The following is a 24,659-nucleotide window of genomic DNA, read 5'->3' as shown; positions in this document are numbered from 1 at the left end:
GGGTCTGTTGTAATTTTGTGTATTTGGAGTCCTATAAGCCTCTTGTACTTGATTTTCCATTTCATTCTTCAGATTTGGGAAATTTTCTTATATTATTTCATTGAATAGATTGTTCATTTCTTTGGTTTGTTTCTCTAAGCCTTCCTCAATCCCAATAATTCTTAAATTTGGCCTCTTCATGATATCCCATAATTCTTGTAGATTCTGTTCATGATTTCTTACCATCTTCTCTGTTTAGTCAACTTTGTTTTCAAGATTAAATATTTTGTCTTCAATATCTGAGGTTCTGTCTTCCAGGTGTTCTATCCTATTGGTTATGCTTTCTATGGAGTTTTTAATTTGGTTTTATCATTTCCTTCATTTCAAGGATTTCTGTTTGATTTTTTTTCAATATCTCTGTTTATTGAAATGATTTTTGCTTCCTGTATTTGCTCTTTTAACTGTCCATTGGTGCAATCATTCAATGCCTGCATTTGCTCTTTCATCTCCTCATTTGCTTCCCTGATCGTTTTAATTATGTACATTCTGAACTCCCTTTCTGACATTTCTTCTGCCATGCTGTCATTGGATTTTATTGCTATACCATCTAGGTTTGTTTGGGACATTTTCTTCCCTTGTTTTCTCATGTAGCTCAGGTATCTACCCCTCTAGTAGTGAAATTTTGGGATATTGCAGCTTTCTTCTATTGACTAATATTGTCTCTGTAGATTTCCAATAACTCACCTCTTAGCCTTCAGTAGCCTGAAGTCTTGGAGGAACTTAATAATGCAGTGCTCCACTCGGAAGCTGCCCCTCTAGGGGTGGTGGCCTTCAGGTGGGGTATATTCCCTATTAGTGGTCAGAGGTGCCTCTACTTGTTGATTGATGGTCAGCCAAAGGGGGACTAGACTGCAAACTGGGGCACGTCTGATCTGGGCCTGTGTCTCTTGTTCTACTGCCCTGGTGGGAAAGCCTTGCCCAGCAGGGAAGACTTACCCGGTGGGGAAGTTTCGCTGGGCAGATCTCCTCTGAGAAGTTCCCTTCTGTCCAGAATACCACCTGGACTGGGAAGTCCTCCTCTGTGATGTTCCCAGGGGTCCTGACCTACCACCTGGGCTGGGTAGCCTGTCCCTGCGAGGGACTCCCTCACTGAGCAGCGCTCCTCTGCTACGTTCCCTGGGGACCAGAGCTATCGCCTGGGTCTCGGACCCTCACTGTGCGTGATGCCTCTCGCCATGTGGCTCTCCTCTGCAATGCTCCTGGTTGACTGGGTTCTTGGCTCCAGCAGGGAAGTCTCACTGGGCCACTCTACTCCACAAAGCTCCCTGAATTTCAGGACTACTGCCCCATCTGGGGAGCCCAACCAGTGGGAGAGACTCACTTGGTGGCTGTGTTGGTCCCGAGTCTTTCAATACTTCCTCTTCTTGAATCCTGAGTCCTGTCAAAGGTCCTCCAGTCTCCTGTAGGTGTCTCAGGAAAGGAGCCGCCTTTCCAATGATAATGGCCACGCCCTCAGGAATAATTCAAAATGCCTGCACCAGCCTATAAAGAAGCCTCTGTCTAGCTCCACGATGCAGGTGGGCTGGCTGGTCTGCCGGCTTGCTCGGTGATGGCGACAGACCTCAGCTTGGTAGTCAGGCGGGGCTGTTCAGTGATGGTGTACATCTTCGGCCTGGTGGTTGGGCAGGTTGGCTGCCCACTGCCTAGCTCTGCAGGCAGGTGGGTTGGGTGCCCACCGGCTACCTCTGCGATGCAGGCAGCCTGACTCACTCACCAGCTCACTCCACGACTGCAACCAATCAGTGATGGCCTCATTCCTTCTTTCTATAATGGTATTTCATCCTTGTGGAATAAGGATGCTTACTTTATGCTATTTTATGTTGGATATACATAACAAGTTTTTAGATTTTTACAGAGGCTCATAGACAAGTGTCTTGAGTATCAGATGAGACTTTGGACTTAGACTTTGGGAAATGCTGAGACCTTTTAAGAACATGAGATTCTTGGAAATGAACTAAACATATTTTGCAAGGTGAGATATACATAAGCTTTGGGGGTCCAGGGAAGGAATGTTATGGTTTGGGTATGAGTTGTCCTCCCCAAACTTCTGTATTTATGCAGAAATATTCAGAAATAAATTATTGGATTATGATCGCCATAAGCTAATCAGTTTATCTTACTTTTAATGAACTGACAGGTGGAAACTCTGGGTACTTGTGGTATGGCTAGAGGAGGAGAGTCACTGAAAGTATGCCCTGGAAGGCTTTATCTTCTCAGGAGTCCCTTTCTCTTTTCTCTCTTCTTCCTGGATGTCGTGAACTGAGCAGATGTCCTGAGCCACACCCTTTTGCCATGATTTCCTGTCTCACCTCAGGTCACAGCAATGGAGTCAGCCCACCATAGACTGAATCACTAAAACTATGACACGAAATAAATTTTTCTTCCTTTAAATTGTTCTTGTCAGGTATTTTGGTCACAGTGATAAAAAGCTGACTAACACAAGGCTGAATGAATAGACAAATGAATTACAATCTTTTTCTCACAAAATGCAAGAAAATGAGAAAGTTTTGAACAAGATTTTAATAAAAAAATGTATTTATTCTTTCAAAAATACTGTCTTGGTACTTACTATCAACCTTAAAAATGTGAAGTTATTTTAAATATAAAATGTTCTCTAAGGCTTTTCTAGGAAAAAAATATGTCATTCTTTAGACTAAATCTTAACTTTTTTAAATATGAAAAAAAACATTTTTTACTTAAGCATTATTTCTTTTATCTGAAAAATTCTAGGACTCATTTAGGAAGAAACACAATTACAATGGAGAGGTAGATTAATGAACCAAATATTCCTCTTTTTAAACAAAAAATTCAAAAGTTTTATTAACTTGGGATGTAAGAAACTATCGCATTCCATTTGGATGATTCAGGTTTAGAGTCCAAGTAAAGATATTGATCCAATGGAATGGATTTTCTATATTCTTAACAAAGATGGCAGAAGATAACATATTTGTGATGAAGCTACTATTAAACCATTTAATGAAACATCTTAAAAGCACAGCTCTTAAAGTGTTTCTTGTCAGTGGTTCAACAATATCTATCAACACTAAAAGTTTTAAAAAGATCCTTTAAATCAAAAGGCTCACCAGTAAGAAACCCACCTTATTTCTTTTGTAATTAACAAACTATAAGAGGAGCTTACAGTTACATAAAAGCAACATTTAACCCGTTATGAATGATGGGAAAACTACCAAAGAAAAGAAACAACCAAAGACTAACACCTAATATTGGCTTGTGGAATCCTTCCATACTGTATGATTTATGAAGTGAACAAATATAACTTAAACTGTTAACAGTAGTCAAATGCATTGCTCATAGTATTACATGGTCACTGGTTGAAATGAAAGATTTATTTTGGTAATTTTATTTGTCCTCAAACATTATTTTATGTGAATACTCCCTAATGATTAATTCATTTAATGATCCTTTAGTATGATTCTTAAAATATATCAGGCATAGTGCTGGTACCCTTTCTGTCCATGACTTCAAGAGAATTGTAATATTATAGAATTGTACATTATAACAGTCATATGGTAACACTTCAAGATTGTTAGCTTTTATAAATGGTGCTACCAAGTACCTAGCATACTCTCAGGAGTGCCAGCTAATCATTGAAGAGATCATCCCCATGTATTTCACTGGTCTATCTTCAGTGGCTAGAACAAATCCAGACTTCAATTAAATATTTGCTGAATCAATGAATATGACCTTTTGTAATTTTTTTCCAAATAGTTGTTAGGAGCACAAATGTGCTATAAAATCAATTCACTCATCAGAGCTATTTTCAAATAATTTCTAACATTAATCTAATATGCGGCAAATTATACTCATTGATGTAAATGCTCCAAAGACTTCTTTGAAGTCTTTTGTATAGTATACAAGGAAAATTTTGTTGTCTTCATTGCACACATTTTTTTTTTGCGAGGTGGGTACCCAGAATTGAACTCAGGGGCACTCGTCCATTGAGTCACATCCCCAGCCCTATTTTGTACTTTATTTAGAGACAGGATCTCACTGAGTTGCTTAGAGCCTCGCTTTTGCTGAGGCCAGCTTTGAACTCAGGATCCTCCTGCCTCAGCCTCCTGAGCCACTGAGATTATAGGCATGTGGTACCACCCCCAGCCCAATGTACAAATTATGAAACTAAAATTCAAAGGAGTGACTTGACCAAGTTCTACAATCATAAATCAGTTTGATATTTCCCTACACTGATCTTAACGCACTTCAACAAGTTTGTGTTTCCTGGTTTCTCCTAGACTACACTAGGGATTATAGGGATTAGTGCTTTTTTTTTTTTTTTCCCCCAGTGCTGGGGATTTGAACCCAGGGCCTTGTGCTTGTGAGGTAAGCACTCTACCAACTGAGCCTCATCCCCAGCCTGGATTAGTGCTTTTTGTTACATTCCTTCCTCAAAATCAGTTCTTTCTCTCTCTGAATTAAAATCCAGGCCAAGACTCTTTGACTACATATGATCTTCATATTCTAAATCCTGACCATCAATGTTCTGGTCTGTGTCTGACATCTCTTTGCCTTTCTCTTCTTTTTTTTTTTTTTTTCTTTCTCTCTTTCTCTTACTCTTTCATATCACATTGTTTTTCTCTTTGACAAATGAAAACATTCCTTTAAAATATAGTTCCTTATCTTATTTATTGTTATTGGTATCCATGTATGGTTCTCATTCACAAATAAAACAAAAATATTTCCACAACAAATCTTTCTTAAGGAAAATTTAATAAAGATTTTAGTATTTTTCAGATGAATTATTTGTAAATATTTGCCTTATTGCAATGTTATTATAAAAAGGTTTCCAAACCAAATAACTGATGTAACACCTTTATAAAAATCTCTTGATACTCACACTAATTTTGAAGAAAAGTGTGTATACCACTTCACCTTTGTGAAGCCACTGGAGTTCACACTAAAATAGAAATTCTCAACTATGGGAAATTTTGCAAAGATATTTGGCAATGTCTATAGACATTTTGTTTGTTAAAATGAAGGGAATAGATGAAGGGTTTACCAGTGTCATCTAATGGATTAAGGCTAGGAATGCTACTAAATAATGTGAAATGCACAGGACAATACCAACAATAAAGAATTGTCTGGTGCAAAATGTCCAATAAAACTTTCCTCTAAAATATTCTCAACTACTCTATTCATTACCTATAGATGTCTTCCTTGTTACTACAAAATAGGAAAGCTAGAGAATTGTAAAACTGTGTGCACTGATTAATGGGATATTTGGCTTTCTCTCATATTGTTGTTTATTCCTGAAATGAAATAAATGTTTAAATAGTCTGAGTAAAGTTAGGATGATTCCTGAAATAAAACATAAATCAAACTTGACCCATATTTCAAGGTCCATCACATGTTTTTGGGAGCAGTGTGGTGATATGGCAAGGGTTAACCAGAATCATTTCAGTTGAAGAATTATCTGCTATTCATTTCCTATGTGTAAAATTGCCTTTTACTAACATGTCCAATTTATTTTTCCTCTCTGTAATTTTTTAGTAAAACTCAAACTGTCAATTTCTATTTAACTCAGATTTCTTTTGGCAATGATCAAAACTATCAGGTACTTTCCTTTCAACAGTGTATATAATTCCTTTTAATTCTAGTGAAAATAACTTTAGTGGCAATCATTCATTTATTTGGCAAATGTTTATAAATCACTGTGTGCACAAGGCATACTGCTACCTCTGCGCAACAGCTATATAACCACAAAAAATAGTAACCCATAAGAATTTAATATTAATAAAAAATGTAGCTCAAAAACTACAAAGTTCTGGGCTGGGGAGATAGCTCAGTTGGTAGAGTGTTTGCAAGGCAAGCAAAAGGCCCTGGGTTCAATCCCCAGCACCACAAAAAAAAAAAAAAAACAAAAAAACTACAAAGTTCTAAATTGTAGGCACCATAGTACTCCCATGATGCAATGTGGTAGTTACTGAGGGAATAGATTACACACATTTGACAGAAATAGTGATAGCTACCCAGAGAAGTGGCATTTAAATTATTCAGGGAATATACAGTATTCTGATCTGGTAGAATTTTTGTAGAGGGAAGGAAGAGGACAGAATTTGAGAAGGAAAGATGACCAAAAGATCAGTGTCTAATTAAAAAATTCAGTTATAGATGAGGCATCTGGAACCATGTAGGGTGTGCTATATGGAAGAGAACATTGAGAGCACGGTTATAGGGGGTTATATTTTCAAAGCTTTGTGTGTCAGATTGAACAGTTTGGGTATTATTTTAGAGGCAGTAAGAAATCACCTTAAGTGAGTGAGTAACTGACTCAAACAAGTTTTAGAAGATGTATTTGGCAATGTGCAAAACTGAGTGGTTTGAAAAGACATCAGAAGGAATATGCTGTTAACATAAAAATGAACCTTAAGGAAGATCTTAAAAGAATCTAGAGGTCATAAAAATACAGGCAATAAATGAATCAATATATTATTTATTTTATTCCACATTTTTACAATTATATAATTGATCTTAAATTATTCAAAGTGTGTTTGATATAGATTTTGTTTTTGCTTTTGTTTTTAGTACTAAGGATTGAACCCTGGATGCTTTACCACAAAGTTATATCCCTAGTCCTTTTTATTTTCTATTTTGAGACAGTGTCAATAAGTTGCCCAGGCTGGCCTAGAACTTTTGATCCTCTAGCTTGTCTCTTGACTTGCTGGGAAAATAGGCATGTGCCACAGTGCCTAGCAGTTTTCAGTTATTTTTAGGGAATAATATGATTTGAATTTCTTCTTTCTTAGAGATTTTTCCAAACAAGAAAGTTAAAATTTTCTTTTTGAAATAGATTTTAAATGATATTATTCCACAATAAAGATAAAACATTGAAATGAAACATGCTTAAATTTGAAATATATTGATATAAAATATTCTTAAATCTATGATAAAATTTAAAGTTATGATGTTGCTGCATTCCCCATATTATAAAAAGTCTTGAGATTTCAGCATCCTAGAATTACTATACTATTAACTCACCATTTGCCTCCAAACTATGATAAAAATGAGAAGTATTAAGACATCCTAAGAGTAATGCTATTCAATAGACCAATCACCAATCACATGTGCTACTTAAATTTAAATGTAGATTAATTAAAATTAAATCTGCAATACAGTTTCTTAATCACAAGAAACATTTCAATTGCTTAGTCATCACATGTCACTATACCCAGTTTGGACCTGGGTATAAAACATTTCTACCATTGTAGAAAACTGTATTGGACAGTTCTGCAGTCAAGGTTTATGCAAAAATGATATAAATAATTACTGTCACCTACACTTCTGCACTTTCTTTGTTTATAAAGTTGCTCAAGTTTTGGATTTTTTTTTTCATGGACATTTAAAAGAAGTCTAGAAATCAAAGCTCCATCATGACAGTTCTGTTTGCTTTTATATTGATTGTTTCAGCCTTTAGGATCTCAGTTCAGAATTCAGAATCTTTAATTTTTTTGACCATAATGACAGAAGAAAACATCTAAAAAATTTTAGAATAATCAGGAGATAGATGGAAAATTTTAAAGATGTTGGTGAAGAGTAAGTGTTTACTTTCAATATTATAGATAAAGCTTGTCAGTCACAACATTCAAAGTCATGAACACAAAACTTACTCTTAAAAAATAATAACTCAAAATGAATCATAGACTTAAGTATAAAGAACATAAAACTATAAAAAACATAAAACTATAAAACTTCTGGAAGATAAGGAGAAAGTCTAAGTTTCCCAGGGTTTGGTGATAAAGCCTTTATAGATACAACATGCAATGTGTGATCCATGAAATAAAAAGTTGATTAAGTTGGATTTCATTAAAACACTTTTATTCTAAGTTACAGTTAAGAGATTGAAAAGACAGGGTATACGCTGGAGGAAATATAAATAATATATAGGATAAATGACTGATAGCCAAGATATATGAAAATGTCTTACAATTTAATAAGAAAAAAAAATTGAAAATCAGGACCAGATCTAATAGCTTAAGGTCAGCCTAGGCAACTTAGCAAGACGCTATCTCAAATTAAAAAAAAATAAAAAGGACTGGGTTGTGCCTCAGTGGTAAAGTGCCTCTCAGTTCAACCCCCAGTACCAAAATAATAATAATAATAATAGCAGCAATCATCATCATCATCACCTATATCAATTCATCATTTAAAATTTATATAAATAATGATTATGTACATTATTATGTATATTAATATAAACAATTAATTATAAAGAAACATGTATGAGGGTGGTTGGGTTGGGAGAGAAAGCACATGGGAACTCTCTGAACTTTCTGCTCAATTTTTCTGCAAACTTAACACTGCCCTGAAAAGAAAATCTATCAGTTACAAACAAAAATAAAAGCTGGATATCAAACCAGGTAACAGATACTGATGATGCATTTCCTTGGTATATTAAGAACTAATCTAGTAAAATCTAATAATATATTAATTGATTATAGTAGTTTTCTATGTATTTTCCTATTAAAAATTGTTCAACTATCTGTGATAATTTCTATAAAAATTAGAACTAGAACAATTGCAAAATACTGGTACATTAAATATCTAGTAATTTTCAAAGAAGGAAATGAAAATTACATGTCTTTTAAAACATTTTATGAAGTAGAATAAGGTGATAATTTGAAAGTTAAAGACACTAGATATCTACAGTATGTGCTTACTTTCTTAATATTAGGCTTTACCAGTAAAAATAATTTCTGCCTCAAGTTCTTATAGTTTTCAATTCTCTATTAAATTGACAATATTAATTGAAAATTATATATTCTGCCCTTAATACACATATATTTCATATTTTTGTTGCTTTATTTTACTTCTTTATGAAATTAATTTGCATGTCCAAAACACATCTTTATGATAAGCAAATTGGAAAAGTTAAAAGTGCATTGTATTATTTAACATAAGAATTTATTAATTTAAAAAATTTCAAACCTAACTTAAAAATATAATCTCCTCTTTATTTGGATTTAAAAACACAGAATTTGTTGCTTATAATTAATAACATAAAACATTATAATAACACTTCAAAACTTTGAATTCAGATGACTTCAAATACCTGGTGGTTTAATTACTCTCAATTTTATATTACAGGGACTAAATATAATATTTCTCTTATAAAAGAAAACCTATTTTTCTAATGAATAAAATTTGCTGGTAATACTTACTATGGGTAACATAGTAACAAATGTATTTTCCCCCAATTTTTAAAAAAAACTGTTGGGTTCTTTTACAGTGATCTCAAACTAGGCTACTTTTATTAATATAAGGAAACATCTTGCTAAGAGGCATAGAATACATCATGATTCTAGTATTTGTATCATTTCATAAACTTTTTGAAATATTTTGGGCTCCATTAAAATCTTTCCAAGGCACCTGCAAGCAAAAAATGTGCTATTTTGTTAGTTAAAAGAACAGTCGATTTTAATTTCTGAAAATTTTAACCTAAAGATGGCTTTCCTTTCATCTTTCTGAGTTCTCCTTTTATTCTGTGCCCCTGGACCATACATAATTTGTAGTAGACAAGATAATTAGATAATCGGCACTTCACAAGTGAGATGTCAGATGAGCTAGATATGTTATTTTTAAATGCTACCTAGAACATACACCTTCCTGCCTAATGAGCCCACATATCCTGAAACATTTAATCCAGTGTTTTCTAAACTAAGTAGAGGAGTAGTGAAAGCACAGTTGGTAAAGTTAGCAGGGCAATTTAACCTGACCAGGGCTAGACAAGGATACTGGTTGGTGTAAAATGGATTGGGTAGGTGGGGACTTCATTATTTTGTTAGAGAAAAGTGCAACCAGCCAAAAGTACACTGAATGAAAATCTCTGCCTATATTTGAAAATATTTTTGTTCTGTATCTTGAATACTCACAGTGAAAAAGAATATATAAACAACAGAATTAGGGACTGCATATCCACCTGCATTGACTCTTTTCTATAATAATCAGATGTTTTTTAATTTTACCGAGAAGAAAAGCAGAAAGGAGAATTGATGGAGTGCACTAGATTATCTGGAAAAGTAGGGAAAACGTGTAGTCACAAATTTAGTTATTTAAGACAAAAGCTAATTATCTTAAAGCAACATAATGCAGGATTTGCTTACAAATACTTTGTTAACATTTAAAAAATATAAGATGCTAATGAGAAAAAAATGGATTAATTTATTATTTCTTGGCATAATAGAAAGATGTAAAATCATCAAATGTATAGTTCATGATGTAAATTGACCATTTAACTCTTTATGAAGATATGATTTGAGTAATAAAATTATTTAACAAGTTTTTGTTATTTTAAATGTACATAATGCATTTTTTATTTAAAGTGATTGTTAACTTGATCTCATGTAACACAAAATTTTAACACTGTAGTAGTACCCCCTAAATCCTTCCCTCTCTTCTTCTCTTCCCTGTATTATTGCTAAGATCAATCTAAGCAATTCTTTTGGGCTCACATGTAGGGTATCCTCTAGAAACTATTAGAAGTATGGTATTTATTATTTTAAATATTAATGGTATATGTGTAAACAATTACTCAATTTATGGACATAGGGCACTATTAAATGTGCAATTCCAAAGAAATAGTAATGATAGCATAATATTTCATGATTTGATGAAATATGTTATATATATTTTAATACACACACATTTTTAAAATGTAGGATCTTACTTTACCATGTAGGCAGTTCAATACCATAGTACTAATTTCCTTCTTAGAAGAAAAAAAAAAATTCTGTCCTATTTTGCTAATTTGTCTTTTGTGTTCTTTACTTTCCACAATGGAAAATAGTGTAATTTTTGTCAATGTCACTTATAGAAAAAATGAACATTCAGTTATGTTCTTCTTTTCTGTGATCTATGCACAATTCTTTCTGTTAGTGCAGATACATTGTTTCTACTGAGAACTAAGTAAAATCTGATTCATACGATCTTTTCTAAAAATTAAATCAAATAAAAAATAAAAAGCCATTGTTTCAAAGAGATTTGTGTAAAAATAGATGAATAAGAGTTTTCATCTTGAAAACAAAAACGAAAACATAGCTTTCATAGATTTTCAGTTGGAAAGCAATCTTTTACCTATTATTTGAAATTTGCAAGCTTTTGTAGTTCATAGCAAAAAGTCTACAGTTTTTTTTAACTTAGTGTTAAAGGACCTCTCTTCTATCAAAGTGACAGTATTTAAATATATAATTAATATTTTATAAAGAAATATATGTTACTATAATATATTTTATAGGCTAAAACCTTCTAAATTATGTGTAATGAAGTTACATGGCTGAAGCACTTAACCCTAATATAATACTTCCTATTATGTTTTTTCATCATTATTATTTTTATGCTCCTTGGCACTATGTGTTCAACTCCTCTTATTTTCCTGTCAAACTTGACTTTGCACAACAGCACAGTACTTTTGTTTTAGATGGAATCATAAAGGTTTCCATTATTGCAAGGATATATATCTTCTCTTTTTACTCACCACAAAAGGCAATGCTATCTTCTCTGGCAGTTCCAAAATTCTAGATGTTTCTCCATTTGGATTGAACTTTGAGGTCATTTGCAATAGGAATATTTTTAAGTAAAAGGGAAATCTGAAACATAGGCTCCATGAATTCTAAAGTAACTGCTTTCTTTTCCAAATCTCCTTTCTACCTTCCCTCACTCCAATTCATGGAAATTTCTACACCATGTACATTGCACATGTATACTTACGTGAAGCCATGATCTACTGTCCCTAGAAACAAACACCAAGGTATTATCTTTATCCTTAGGTGTTTATGAAGAGTCCAGTACTTTACTAAATTTGTTCTCATTTTGATGCTGAGTGCCCCATCCCCAACTTCCACTTATTTCACCTCTGGGGAATTCTGCATCCTTAAGGGAACATTTAGCATTACCATCAGTTAGCTTTAATTAATTTCACATACATGAATGATGGTATACTAGATGCTAAGAAAAATAATTTAAATAGATCAGGTTTCTGCCTTCCAGCCACTTACATATTAAACCATGACAGGATAAATGCTGCTCTTAATTGGGCAGTCATTAGAAGTGCAAAATATTTCACGTAAAACTTCCTTTAAAAATTAGTCAATTCAATTGCCTTTCTTCATGAAAATTTGCTTAATAATGCATAATAAAATATGGTGAACAGTTAAAAATGCCTGGTGTATATAGTGCCCTTTTGAGTTTTCAAGAAAGTGACCTTGGCAGCAGACATTTGACACCATTAAGCTACACTTAAAGAATCTCAACAAGCATAAACAGTTCTGCAGCATATAAACAGTAATCATGTAAAGGTATTCTGACTGTGGGTGGAAATGGATAATGTGAAGTCTAACCTATAAATGATGATGAAACAGAGATAAGGACACTCAACAACTACAAAAATTAGCATGGTTAATTAGTGCATTCTCATAATTACAAATCCTCTTCTGCTTTAACATTTGTTTTCCACGTATAATTACAAGACACCCATCACTAAAATGTCCCAAATCTGGAAGCACCCAATCCAGAACCCTTTATGAAACTCAGCACAAGCCTGAATCCTGTAACAAGTCTCATTTCTTACCTACAGTCAATAATTATCTGATCTGTCTTCTCCTTCACCATAGAAAACTTAAATCAAATATTGCCTGAGAATTGGTAGACTCTGTAGATGGCACTGGTCTTCAAAACTTCTTATAACTTTATTTCTGCTATTTCTGCTATTTCTTTTATTATATGTTGAAATTTACAGTTAAATAAGTGATAAATATTATTTAAAACAGGCTTACTTCACCATATATATATATGGTGAGCTATATATATATATATGAGCTATATATATATGAGCTATATATATATATAGCTCAAAGTTATTATGCTGATGATCTGGGTCTTCTCAAAATATCAATCAATATAATTTTCCATATTTTAAAAGACCCTTTGATGAAATAGAAGAAATAGGGTGGGCAATTGACATTTATTTAAAGTCCATTAAATACCATGAACTAGACTTAAGTTGTCTTGTTACAGGAATTGTCTAGATTATAATCAAAGTTCAAGCAGTTTCATTAATTCTCCCAAGATCACTCTATAAATTCATGTGTTGAATTTTGGAGAAAATCTCCATTTGGTATCATGAAGTGTGCTTGTTTCTGAATCTGTTTCAAGGAGAAGAAAAGAAGACCATTTAGTGAAACTAAATTAATACAATAAAAATATTTTAAAAATCTAATAATTTCAATAATAATCTAAGAATAATTAAAAAGCAATGGACATATTATAATCAGATTAACTTTCTAAATCTAAGTCAAATGAAATCTTTTCTCCTTGATACTTCTCCAGCCTTTTATCCCAATACTCATTTTACCCTACTTTATTCTCTTGTGGTCTCACTGGTATCCTTGCTATTCCTGGAAATAAAAATAATAGGCATGGTCGTAACTCAGAACCTTTCTCCTGCAGCACACACACACACACCCCACACTCACACACACACACACACACAGTTACAGACTTATACTCACTTTACCCCCATTTCCATCTCCTTATCACCTCTACTGGTTTATTTATCCTCCATAGTACTTATCATTATATAATACGCTATATGTTGCATTTATTTATATTGCTTTTCTGTCATTCACATGTAGAATGGGTGGCATAAGAGAAACAGAGTTTGTTGTGTTGATGGTGGTGATGATTTTGACAATTAGAGACAATTTCAATTTGTTTTGAAACTATACTTATGATATAATAGACACTAAATAAATTCTTGCCAAGTAAATAAATGAGAACAAAATGCAATGAGATGTATTAGAAAAACAATATTTAGATTTAAGCAATTTTGGATTCAATGTAATTTTATGACAAATTCTGAGTGGAAATTATAATTTCATCACAGATAGCAAAAGCAATGAGAAATCTTCATCATGCAATTTGCAAAATATGTAAGCCTGTCTTCTGTTTTCTACTTTGTCTTATTTATTTCAATCCCTCCAGTTTCATTTTTTGTAAAATATGTATAAACCATTAACTATGTCCTTAGTAACTTGCTAAATATTAAAACTGCTATGATCAAAATCCACCATTCCCTTGTCGTGTGACCCAGCCCCCAAACTCTATGGGCTTCAGCATAACGTATGACTAATCAGGCTAACAGCTCATGGGGGGCTTTTTGGGCTGTATGAGACAATATCCTCAGAATATTTAGCACTGCTAACGTGAAGTCACATGACTAATGTTGCTATTAATTGTAAATAATGATGATGATGATGTACCCCTTCTTAGAATACCTTATAGGAAAGGTTTAAAACTATTCTAATTTAAGAAGCATAAGCAAGAAACCAAGTTTGCCTGTCACAAAGTTGATTTAATATAGCTATGCTACTTTTCCCCTATCCCCATGAATACACATATATCATGCCAGAATTTTAAACATAATTAGGAATATTAACTTTATGAGATCTCCTTTATTTACCTTCATTGTCAAAATGACACTCAGACCAGGAGTACTTCCCTTTGAACGTGATTAATACTAATGAGAACAGATTTTGCTGCACATTTGCTGTAATTTCAGGTAATTTTGAAATGATTTTAAATGCAGATGAGATTTGTTGCCGAGATAAAGGAAAGAGCAGTAGAGTCTACTTACAGTGGATTTCTAGCACCTGCATGGCTACCTGAGGGGTGGCATTGAGGGATTCATGGTCTACTCTGCAGATTACTGCCACTCCGTCGTCACTCCGGTCCACTCGAAAATCCAGTGTGCTACTGACAGTGAAAGTCTTGCGATTTGCATCCTCTTCTTTCAAATATTTTACATCTGAAAATAAAATCTGAGTATAAAAATCTGAGAAACCTTTCAAAGTATAACACGTCATGTAGCCAAGATACAGAAAGCAACTCTCTTGCCTTTGTCAATATTTAAAAAGCAATTATCATTAGTTTGATTTTTAAACTATCTCAATTTGCTAAAAAGTACACAACTACTTAAAAACAAATGCTAAGGTTTAAGTACAAAAATAAATCAGAACGGTGGCACACAGCATTTTTCCTCCTTAGGTCTCAAGCTTCAACTACATTACAATCAGGTGCAGAATATTTTAAACTATTCTAATTTAAGAAAACTGCAGGCCACTTTACAGGAGAACTCTCCCCTTTTCTTTGAGATAGAAATTTCTCTAAAATATTTTCTTACATCTCTGAGTCACAAACTCAGTTGGGAAGAGCAAATTCATGACTATCTGGCTAAGATTTAAAGAAAGCATAATCTATTTGCACTTTGATTTTCACATAAGCACCATAAGGCAAACACAAAATTGCTCAAGAAAACCTAAGATGAGAAAGTTTTCAACTTTAGCTAAGAAAAAATGGAGCAGTTATCTGAACATTTCCAATATTTAAATATACAGAGGCAGTGAAATTGGCATTGCTGTTAAGTGTTCTTCCCTTGACTGAAAATTCCATTTCAGTACCAAGGAGAATACTTTCCTTAATATGCCAATTCACCTATTGATACGGTGACTCAGGGATTATTTGTTCTGTGTGAAAAAGTGGTTTAATAATATTTTCACTTAATTTATAATTTCTCACGTCTCAAGTAACTGATATGAAGATGGTAATTTCAACAGTTTAGAAATAAAAATGCTAGACTAAGTTTAAGAAATGATTATAACAAGATTTTGAGAGGAAAATGTGTTTAGTTTTCTTATGCTTTTTTTCATTTTTCTCATCATTCACTATTAAATGAACAATTAGATTTTCTAGAAATTAGTTGTTTTACATAAAATATTTTATTTTACTGTGGATTAAATAATGTATAAGGATATTTAAAAATGTTAGCGACAACAACTAATCTCAGCTCAATTGCTCCATTTTTCTTTCTTTGAATGCTTTACTTTTAAAATAACATTGAATTTGATATATTGATAGTAAATATATGCGTGGTTCATTGAATTTTACTTATTTCCAGAGAAATATGACTTAAATTTATTTACTGATTTTTAAAGCAGAGATACAATAAATATTATTAAAAGATAAATTATAAATTATATAAGATATATATATGTCTTGATAAATTACATATATCTTGTTTTGAAAACATGTTTACAATTCAGTTCACACTTGAGGAAAAAAACTAACAATTTTACAATAAAAAGTTTTATGAATCTTAGACAATTTTAGAGAGTAAGAATATCTCTAATGGAAAGAGGGAAAGAAGTAGAGATACAAATGAAAGGAAGGCACAATATTTTCACTGACATAATATCAGAAAATTTCCAAAATCTAAAGAATGAAATATAAAATCAACTACAAGAGGCTATAAGACCCCAAATGTACAAAATTACAGCAGACCCACACCAAGGCACATTATAATGAGAATGACTAACATACAGAATAAGAATAGATTATTAAAGACTACTGTGAGAGAAAAAAAAAATCAAATTACATACAGGAGGAAACCAATTCAGATCTCAGCTGATTTCTCACAGGTCCTGGAATAATATATATCAAGCTCTGAAATAAAATGGATGCCAACCACGAATTTTATATCCAGAAAAACTAAGCTTCAGATTTGAAGATAAAATAAAAACCTTTGAAGATAAAGTAAAAACCTTTCATAATGAACAAAAGTTAAAAGAATTCACAACTAGAAACCCTATACTAAGGAACATTCTCAGCAAAATATTCCATGAGGAGGAAATGAAAAAAAAAAAAAAAAAAAAAAGAAACAAACAAAAGAAACAAAACCAGAAAAGAGAGGAAATATACTAAAGGAAAAGTCAATCAAAGGAGAAACTCAGTCAAATTAAAAACCAAAAATAAACCAAAATGACCGGGAATACAAATCATATCTCAGTAATAACTCTGAATGTTAATGGCCTAAATTCATCAATCAAAAGACATAGACTGGCAGACTGAATTTAAAAAAATGACCCAACAATATGCTGTCTTCAAGAGAATCACCTCCTAGGAAAAGATATCCACTGCCTGAAAGTGAAAGGTTGGGCAAAACATATCACTCACATGGATCACATAAACAGGCAAGAGTTTTCATCCTCATATCACATAAAGTGAATTTCAAACCAAAGTTAATCAGAAGGGAAAAAGAAGGACATTTCATACTGCTTAAGGGAATTGGACATCAACAAGACATAACAATCATATATATTTGTGCCCCAAACAATGGAGAATTATGCACATCAGACAAATCCTTCTTCATTTCAAGAATCAAATAGACTACAACACAACAACACTGGGTGACTTTAACACACTTGTCTCACCACTGGGTAGATCTTCCAAACAAAACTAAACAAAGAAACTATAGAACTAAATAATACATTCAAAAATTTAGACTTAACAGACAGATATAGAGTATTTCATCCATCAATGAGTGAATACACTTTCTTCTCAGCAGTACACGGACCCTTCTCTAAAATAGTCCATATTATGCCACAAAACAACTCTTAGCAAAAAAAAAAAAAAAAAAAAAAAATAGAAGCACTCCTGCATTCTATCAGATCATAATGGAATGAAACTAGAAATCATCAATAAAATAAAAAATAAAATAGAAGCTACTCCAACACCTGGAGACTAAATATCATGCTACTAAATGATGAATAGATAACAGAAGAAATAAAGGAGGAAATAAAAACATACTTAGAGGTAAATGAGAATACCAATACAACATATCAAACTCTCTGGCACACTATGAAGGCAGTGCTAAGAGGAAAGTTCATTACATTGAGCTCATTCATTAAAAGAATAAAAAATCAAAAGATAATGACCTAATACTACATCTGAAAGCCCTAGGAAAAGAACAACAAATCAACACCAAAAGCAGAAGACCAGAAATAATTAAAATCACAGCTGAATTCAATGAAATTGAAGCAACAAAAACAAGCTGGTTCTTTCAAAAAATATATAAAATTGATAAACAGTTACACTAATGAAGAGAAAGAGAGTGGAAACTCAAAGTACTAAGATTTATGATAAAAAAGGTATGGAGCTAGAGAATATCCTGCTGAGCGAAATAAGCCAAACCCAAATGTGCTCCATTTGTGTACAAAGTGTTAATTGTGTACATGCATTCTACTGTCATGTATAACTAATTATAACAAATTAAAAAATAAAAATAAGAAAAAAGAAGCATAAAAATATCAGGGTTTTTTTTTGCTATAAATTAAGTATACAGGACACAGGGTTTATGTAGCATTTTTCACAAGCATATCTTATACAATATCTCAATTCATTTATACTGAAGTTTAATGAAATTTTCTATTTGTAAATTGCATAAGATTTCAGGTAGAATGACTTCCTTCAAGTTAAGTTATGAAAGAATAATGCAAATGGTATTTATATTTATTAATATAATAAATTAGGAAACTTTTCATATCTCACCAATTTATACAAAACTGTGTCACTTTTATGTTTTATTTTCTTTTGTATAAATCTATGCCCAATGTTTACTTGCTCTTAGCTCTAAGCAGTGTCAAAGGAAGAAAATTTAGATCTCTTGACAAACCCACTTTTATAAATTATACAATATAGAAAAATTATTCTAAAATATTGCTGCTGTTTAACACCTGCATTTTAAGAATTCATCCATCTGCTTCCTTTAGATGTTCCTTTACAAAAGTATCATTTAATGTAATATTAATTGGACACATAAAATTTGATAGCAATTGTATGTAACATGAAATTTTAATGAGCATCATTTAAATAAAATAAACAAAAGTATAATTTGTTGCTTTTAATAGACTCTGTGACAGTTAATGAGCATACTGTAGAAACCACAGATGAATAGGAAAAACACTGAAAGGAAGTGAAGTGATCATGATATCTTTTTCCATATTTGATGCTGACTTCCTTCCCCTAGCAGAGAGAAAATGGTATCTAAAATGTATCTTCATCCCACCTTCCATCTTTTCAAAATATCTGGTTGGGTTATACAGTTAAGAGTCAACAGAAGTTTTCTTTATGTTAAATGTTCTATTTGCTGATTCCATGAATATTCTTATTTCACATTAAATGTTGTTTTAGAGTCTCCATTCCCTTTGGCATGTTTTTACTATATTGTGTTCAAGAGAAACATGTCTCAAAATGAAAGGAGCATACCAATCACCATTAGACCTCGTTACAATGTGTATTCTTACTCAGTTGGTGTAGGTGCTGTGCTTGAGAGTCTGCCTCTGACCCACAGACCACATTCTGAGGGGCAAGTGGATAGTAGATCCTTGACATCAGGGACATAGCTCAAGCTGGAGAGGATATTTAGGGAACTACTCTTCCCATTTTTTTTCTTTAGTGTCTCTCTTCCAAAGCTTCCATTCTACCTTCACTACTTTTTATATTTATATTTCTCCTTCTTTAATGATTTCCATAATATACCTTATATAACATATGTCTTAATATGTTGGTGAGATGGCTAGCAAAAATTGAGGGCCAATGATAAATAAAAATCTGTAGAATTTCTGTTCTTCATAATCCTTGCAGTCTATCTTCCATTCTCTTCTGGTGCCTCTTGTTAACTTCCTTTAAATAAAAACTTGTTTTAAATATTTAGAATAGTAGTCCCTTTTATGGATGGTGTTTGGCAATTGGCTGAGAGGAGATATGGGAGGATTTTCTGGGGAGGTGGAAATACTCAAATTCAAATAAGGGTGTCAGTTAACCCGGTTTATTCATCTTTCAAAATATTACAGTTAAGTTCAATGTATGTAAATTTGTTTTCAAAAAGAACTGGAAGAATACAATAATAAAAGCAATTGAGCAGAGCTAGGTAGTTATGCATGAAGCAATTGTTGACAATGTTGATGATTTTAAAATTGAGTGATAACCACATCCTCTCTCATACTATTATGTCTACCTTATACACATGAGAAATTCTTTAAAAAAAAAAATGTGCCTAGGAAATAATTCCTTAGGCATGCTTCTCAACAAAAGGTTTTCTTTTCTTTTTTTTTTTTTAACTTTTCTGAGTAAAATATCAAAATAAAAAAGAATTCAATGAGCTTTTACATTATTTTCTTTATTAAACTTTGACTGTAGACTAGCAGTCTCCTTATATTCAGAATTTTAAATCTTTTGTCTTACCAAGAGTTAAGGTGGAAAAGAACTGCTTATGGAACAGTGAGTTAGACTACTGGAGCCCCCAAAATAAATGAGTTTAAAAGTCCTGAGTTAGTTTATCTGAGAAACAAAGCACAGTTCATCATCTAGTCTTGTTGACATTCAAATCTTTTTATAAAATGTCAGATCTCAGGAGATATCTCCATATCCATCTTTCCTAGATTTAGATTACTCAGCCGCCTGCCTCTATATCTACATTCTGACAACATTTAGACTAGAGTTTTAGAAAGAAAATCCTCTTAAGTGAAGTACCTAGGGAAGTTGCCTTGTCTCCACAGTGGTTAGAACACACCCTGAGCAGCACAATCTAAACTATTCTGATTCATTTGCTCTCTTCACTTTTGTGGTTTTGATGCCATTTAGAAAGCCTGAAAAGAAGCCACTTCCACTTTTCTAAAGACAGATTGTATGCCTGGATCCTGAAGTAGACTTCTATGTCAACCAGGCACACAGAGCAGGCCAGTTCTTTCTAATCCCTTGCAAAGCTAATAGGTCACACTGGGAAGAAGGCAGACTTAGATGCAGCTTCTCCACACTGAAAGAACTGCACTTTCTTGTGAATATAATGTTTAGGAATGATATAGAATATTAGATGGCATCTCCCATTTGGGCCTTGAATTCTTTGTCCAGGAGCAAAATAGTAGGGTCTCAGTGTTAAGCCTAGGAAGCTTATTTAGCAATTGGATTTTATTATTATAAAGTCAGGGTTTATAAAAGTACTTCCTATTATTTTCAGAGACACAAATTGTAGAACTGGTCAAGGATGGGTTACATGATAATTTCAGTGGGAGAATCAAATAACTTATTCTGAATCTGCATTACTGCTATGAATATTATTTGAGACCCTCATCCGTGAGCTGAACATGAACCCTTTTGCCATCGAGAATGGAAAATGTGCACATTATACAAGACTTGACCTTATTGTCAAATGTTAGATGTGACTTTACTGGAGAAAAAGGCATGTTTATATTTGCTGCTTAACAGAAGTTCTACAGATTGAATTTCCTTCAAATAACTATCATTTTAATAAGATAACCAAATCCCCATTTTTATGGACATAAAATTAACTTCATCTGAATTATTCAGTAACCTAGAGCATATTTTGAAACCTATTTGTCTTAGAGAAAATATCATTTCTTACTTTTTATTTTAAAGTGTATTTTATAAAAATGTTTAAGCAAGCCTTTCATTTTTTATTTGTTTTAAACATTCTCTAGACTAAACTTAGTGAGGTTACATCTTACATAGTAGAACATTAACAACCACTTTTTTCTTTTTCACTTTAAATTTTATTTCTTTATTATTATTTTGGGGGTTAGTACTGGGGATCAAACCCAGAGCCTCAAGTATGCTAGAAAAGCTCTCTAAAACAGAGCTACGTTCCCCACCCTTTATATGTTATTTGGTCTCACAATGTTACTCAGGCTGGCCTCAAACTTGTGATTCTCCTTCCTTTTTCTTCCTAGTAGCTGGGATTACAGGTGTGTGCCACTGTACCCAAAGATATTATTTTATTCAGGCTATTGCATTAGGGAAAGAATTAATGAGGAACATCTCAAAGAAAAGGAAGGGGATCTAGGACTTTGCACAATCAAGTTAATAAGGGAAATACCCCTGATTTTGGGTTATTATGAGGGAGGACAAGAGATGGCACAGTCATAATATACTTGTACTTAGGGTCAGCTGTTCCTAAGACACAAAGAGGCAAAGAATTTCCTAAATGTTGCAACTTCCAGGGAGCCAGGACTCTGAAAATGTTCAAATTTGTCAGATCCCTTTATGTTCAATATAAATATTCATTGCTAAACTACTCAGAAGTACTTATACACCTCCTGAGAAGGTGAAGGAGAATATAAAAATAAACTTCTAAGAACTCTCAGGACTGTTGTTTCTATAAATCCAGTTGAAACATCTATTGAGAGTTGGCAAAAAAATTAGGTTGTTTTAGGCTCTGGAGGTCAAGCATCTTCAGGGGATGTCTCTTTCTCAAGTGAAAAATGTTTGCTTACTTAAATCATCAAGGATATAATCAACTCACTGTAAACCATCAGTTATTTTTACTCCCAACAAATGAGAGTTCAGAGCATAGGCTCAGGAGTTGGGCTTACCATTGGGTCTCCAAAGCACAAAGCAGGAGGGGACCACAAAGGACTCCTGAGAAGCATGGCTATCCAGAGGGACCATATGAGGACTCAGCAATGAAGTTCAATCCTAACTGAATCAGCACTAAAAGTTTCTAGATGTCTTAGTCCGTGGTTGGCCAACTCCTTTGCTCTGGTCCCAGGTGAGGCAGAGCTCTATGGTGGAAGGGTGTGGATGAGGAAAGCTGCTCAGCACATAGCAGCCAGGAAGCCTAGAGCTAAAGTCTAATATCCATTTTCATCTGTGCACTGGAAAAGACTTCAGAACAAATTGTTGAAGCAAATCCTATTTTCCCCTGTAAGTCTTCCTTCATACATTTTCTACCTGAAAGGTAGATTTTAAAAATTCTTCTTTTCATATCCAGTTTTTAAAGGGAGTGCCAGTCTTAAACCTGGTTTTAACCAAGTCTGAGAGGGATGGCCCAAACACTACTGGTAAGAGAGTAACTTTTCCATTGAACAAGGAATTTTACTGAAACTCAGCTATTGTTCATAGATCTCAAAAAGTCAGAAAAGAAAAATAAGATTTATGGAAGACTGATGAATGGGGTCTATTTCATTTATCTAAATCTTCTTAAAGTGCTTTATTAATTCGGTCAAATGAGTAGAAACTTAGCACTTTTTATCAAATTTCTCTCACATGCTCTCTCACAGGCCTGCAATTAGAATTGCTACAAGAACCAACTGTAAGAATTTTCTTGCATGCACTATGATGATTACTGCAATCAATATTAAAACATTTGTGTACAATGAATCAAAATGTAGTCTGTAAAAATTTTAAAAAGTAATTAAAAAAAGAATCTAAGAAATTCAATCTAAGAATCTAAGAAAGGCAATCTATGAAACGTTGTGAGTTCAACGAGGGTGGGGAGGGAAGAATAGAAGTTCAGTGGATTAGACAAAGAGGAACGAAGGGAAGGGATGGGGAGTGGGAATAGAAAAGACAATGGAATGAATCTGATGTAACTTTACTACGTACACATATGAATACACCACAGTGAATCTCGGCATCATGTACATCAACATGACTAGGATCCTAATTATAAGATGTACTCTGCATATATGTCAAAATAGACTCTACTCTCATGTATAACTAAAAAGAACAAATACAAATTCAAAAGAAAAAGAGCATTGTTTAACCATGTAGACTCAGGGAAACACTCTTGTCTTGGTAACAGAAAATGCTAGAGCTCTTGTACAACTGGTTTGTAGACATGATAATTAACTGCTCATATCTCTTTCTTTGTAGTAGTGAAAGTGCACTAATAAAAGCTTGTGATTCACTGTTAATAAATGTGAAAATACCTCTAAAAATAATTTGCTACTAATCTCACTTTAGATTTCATTCAATTGTTCTACACTAACTTCATTGTTGTTCCATTTTAATATCATTTTTTAAAAAATTATTTATTTTTATTTTTATTTATTTATTTTTATAATGTATTTATTTTGATTCATTGTAAACAAATGGGGTACAACTTATTTCTCTGGTTGTACATGAAGTAGAGTCATATCATTGTGTGTAATCATACATATACATCGGGTGATGATGTTTGTCTCATTCTGTTACTTTTCTTTCCCCTCACCCCTTCCACTCTCTTTTTTCTCTACATAATCCATCCTTCCTCCATTCTCGCCTTCCTCCCACCCCCCATGAGGTATCATCATCTGCTTATCAGAGAGATAATTCAGCCTCTGTTTTTGGGGGATTGACTTATCTCACTTAGCATGATATCCTCCAACTTCATTCATTTACCTGCAAAAGACATAATTTTATTCTTCTTTATGACTGAGTAATATTCCATTATGTATATATACCACAGTTTCTTTACCCATTCATTTATTGAAGGACATCTAGGTTGGTTCCACAATCTAGCCATTGTGAATTGAGCAGCTATCAACATTGATGGGGCTGCATCACTGTAGTATGCTGATTTTAAGTCCTTTGGGTATAGGCCAAGGAGTGGGATAGCTGGGTCAAATAGTTTCTTAAATTATTGTACATGTTCAAATCCTTACAGGGTAAAACAAGTTACAGAGTCACTCTCCCTCAAAACTTTAATCAAGTTTAATCACTGTTCAGTGGTACAGGGGCAACATTTAAATATCTATTAATATTTAGAGCCCTAGAAAGACACCATGGATTGTGCATCATATATTTATTCCTTATAAGGAGTAGAGTCATCACCTTTGAAAATTACTGAACTTACATCTTAGATCATTTTTGTCAAGTGATTCATAAATTCATATATTCATAATTCTTTATATACTTTCTTTTTAAAAAAAATACTAATAGGTAGGTTGTCCAGAAAGCATCCAATGAAGAAGAAACTTAATTCCTTCAAAAATTATTAC

General features: G+C 33.0%; 1 protein-coding gene across 6 annotated transcripts in view; it reads right to left on the bottom strand.

Annotated features, from left to right (window-relative positions):
- CADM2 (cell adhesion molecule 2) overlaps positions 1-24,659 on the bottom strand; it is a 1,028,501-nt gene that overhangs the window by 120,992 nt on the left and 882,850 nt on the right. For all 6 annotated transcript variants that reach the window (XM_079155914.1, XM_079155912.1, XM_079155913.1 and 3 more), the window contains one exon: positions 14,684-14,854. In XM_079155914.1, coding sequence (XP_079012040.1) covers positions 14,684-14,854 — 171 coding nt within the window. The remainder of the gene's footprint in view (positions 1-14,683; positions 14,855-24,659) is intronic.

The sequence above is a fragment of the Sciurus vulgaris genome, assembly GCF_902686455.1.
Source record: "Sciurus vulgaris genome assembly, chromosome: 10".
Lineage (NCBI taxonomy): Eukaryota > Metazoa > Chordata > Mammalia > Rodentia > Sciuridae > Sciurus > Sciurus vulgaris.
This window is presented reverse-complemented; position numbering and strand designations above follow the sequence as displayed.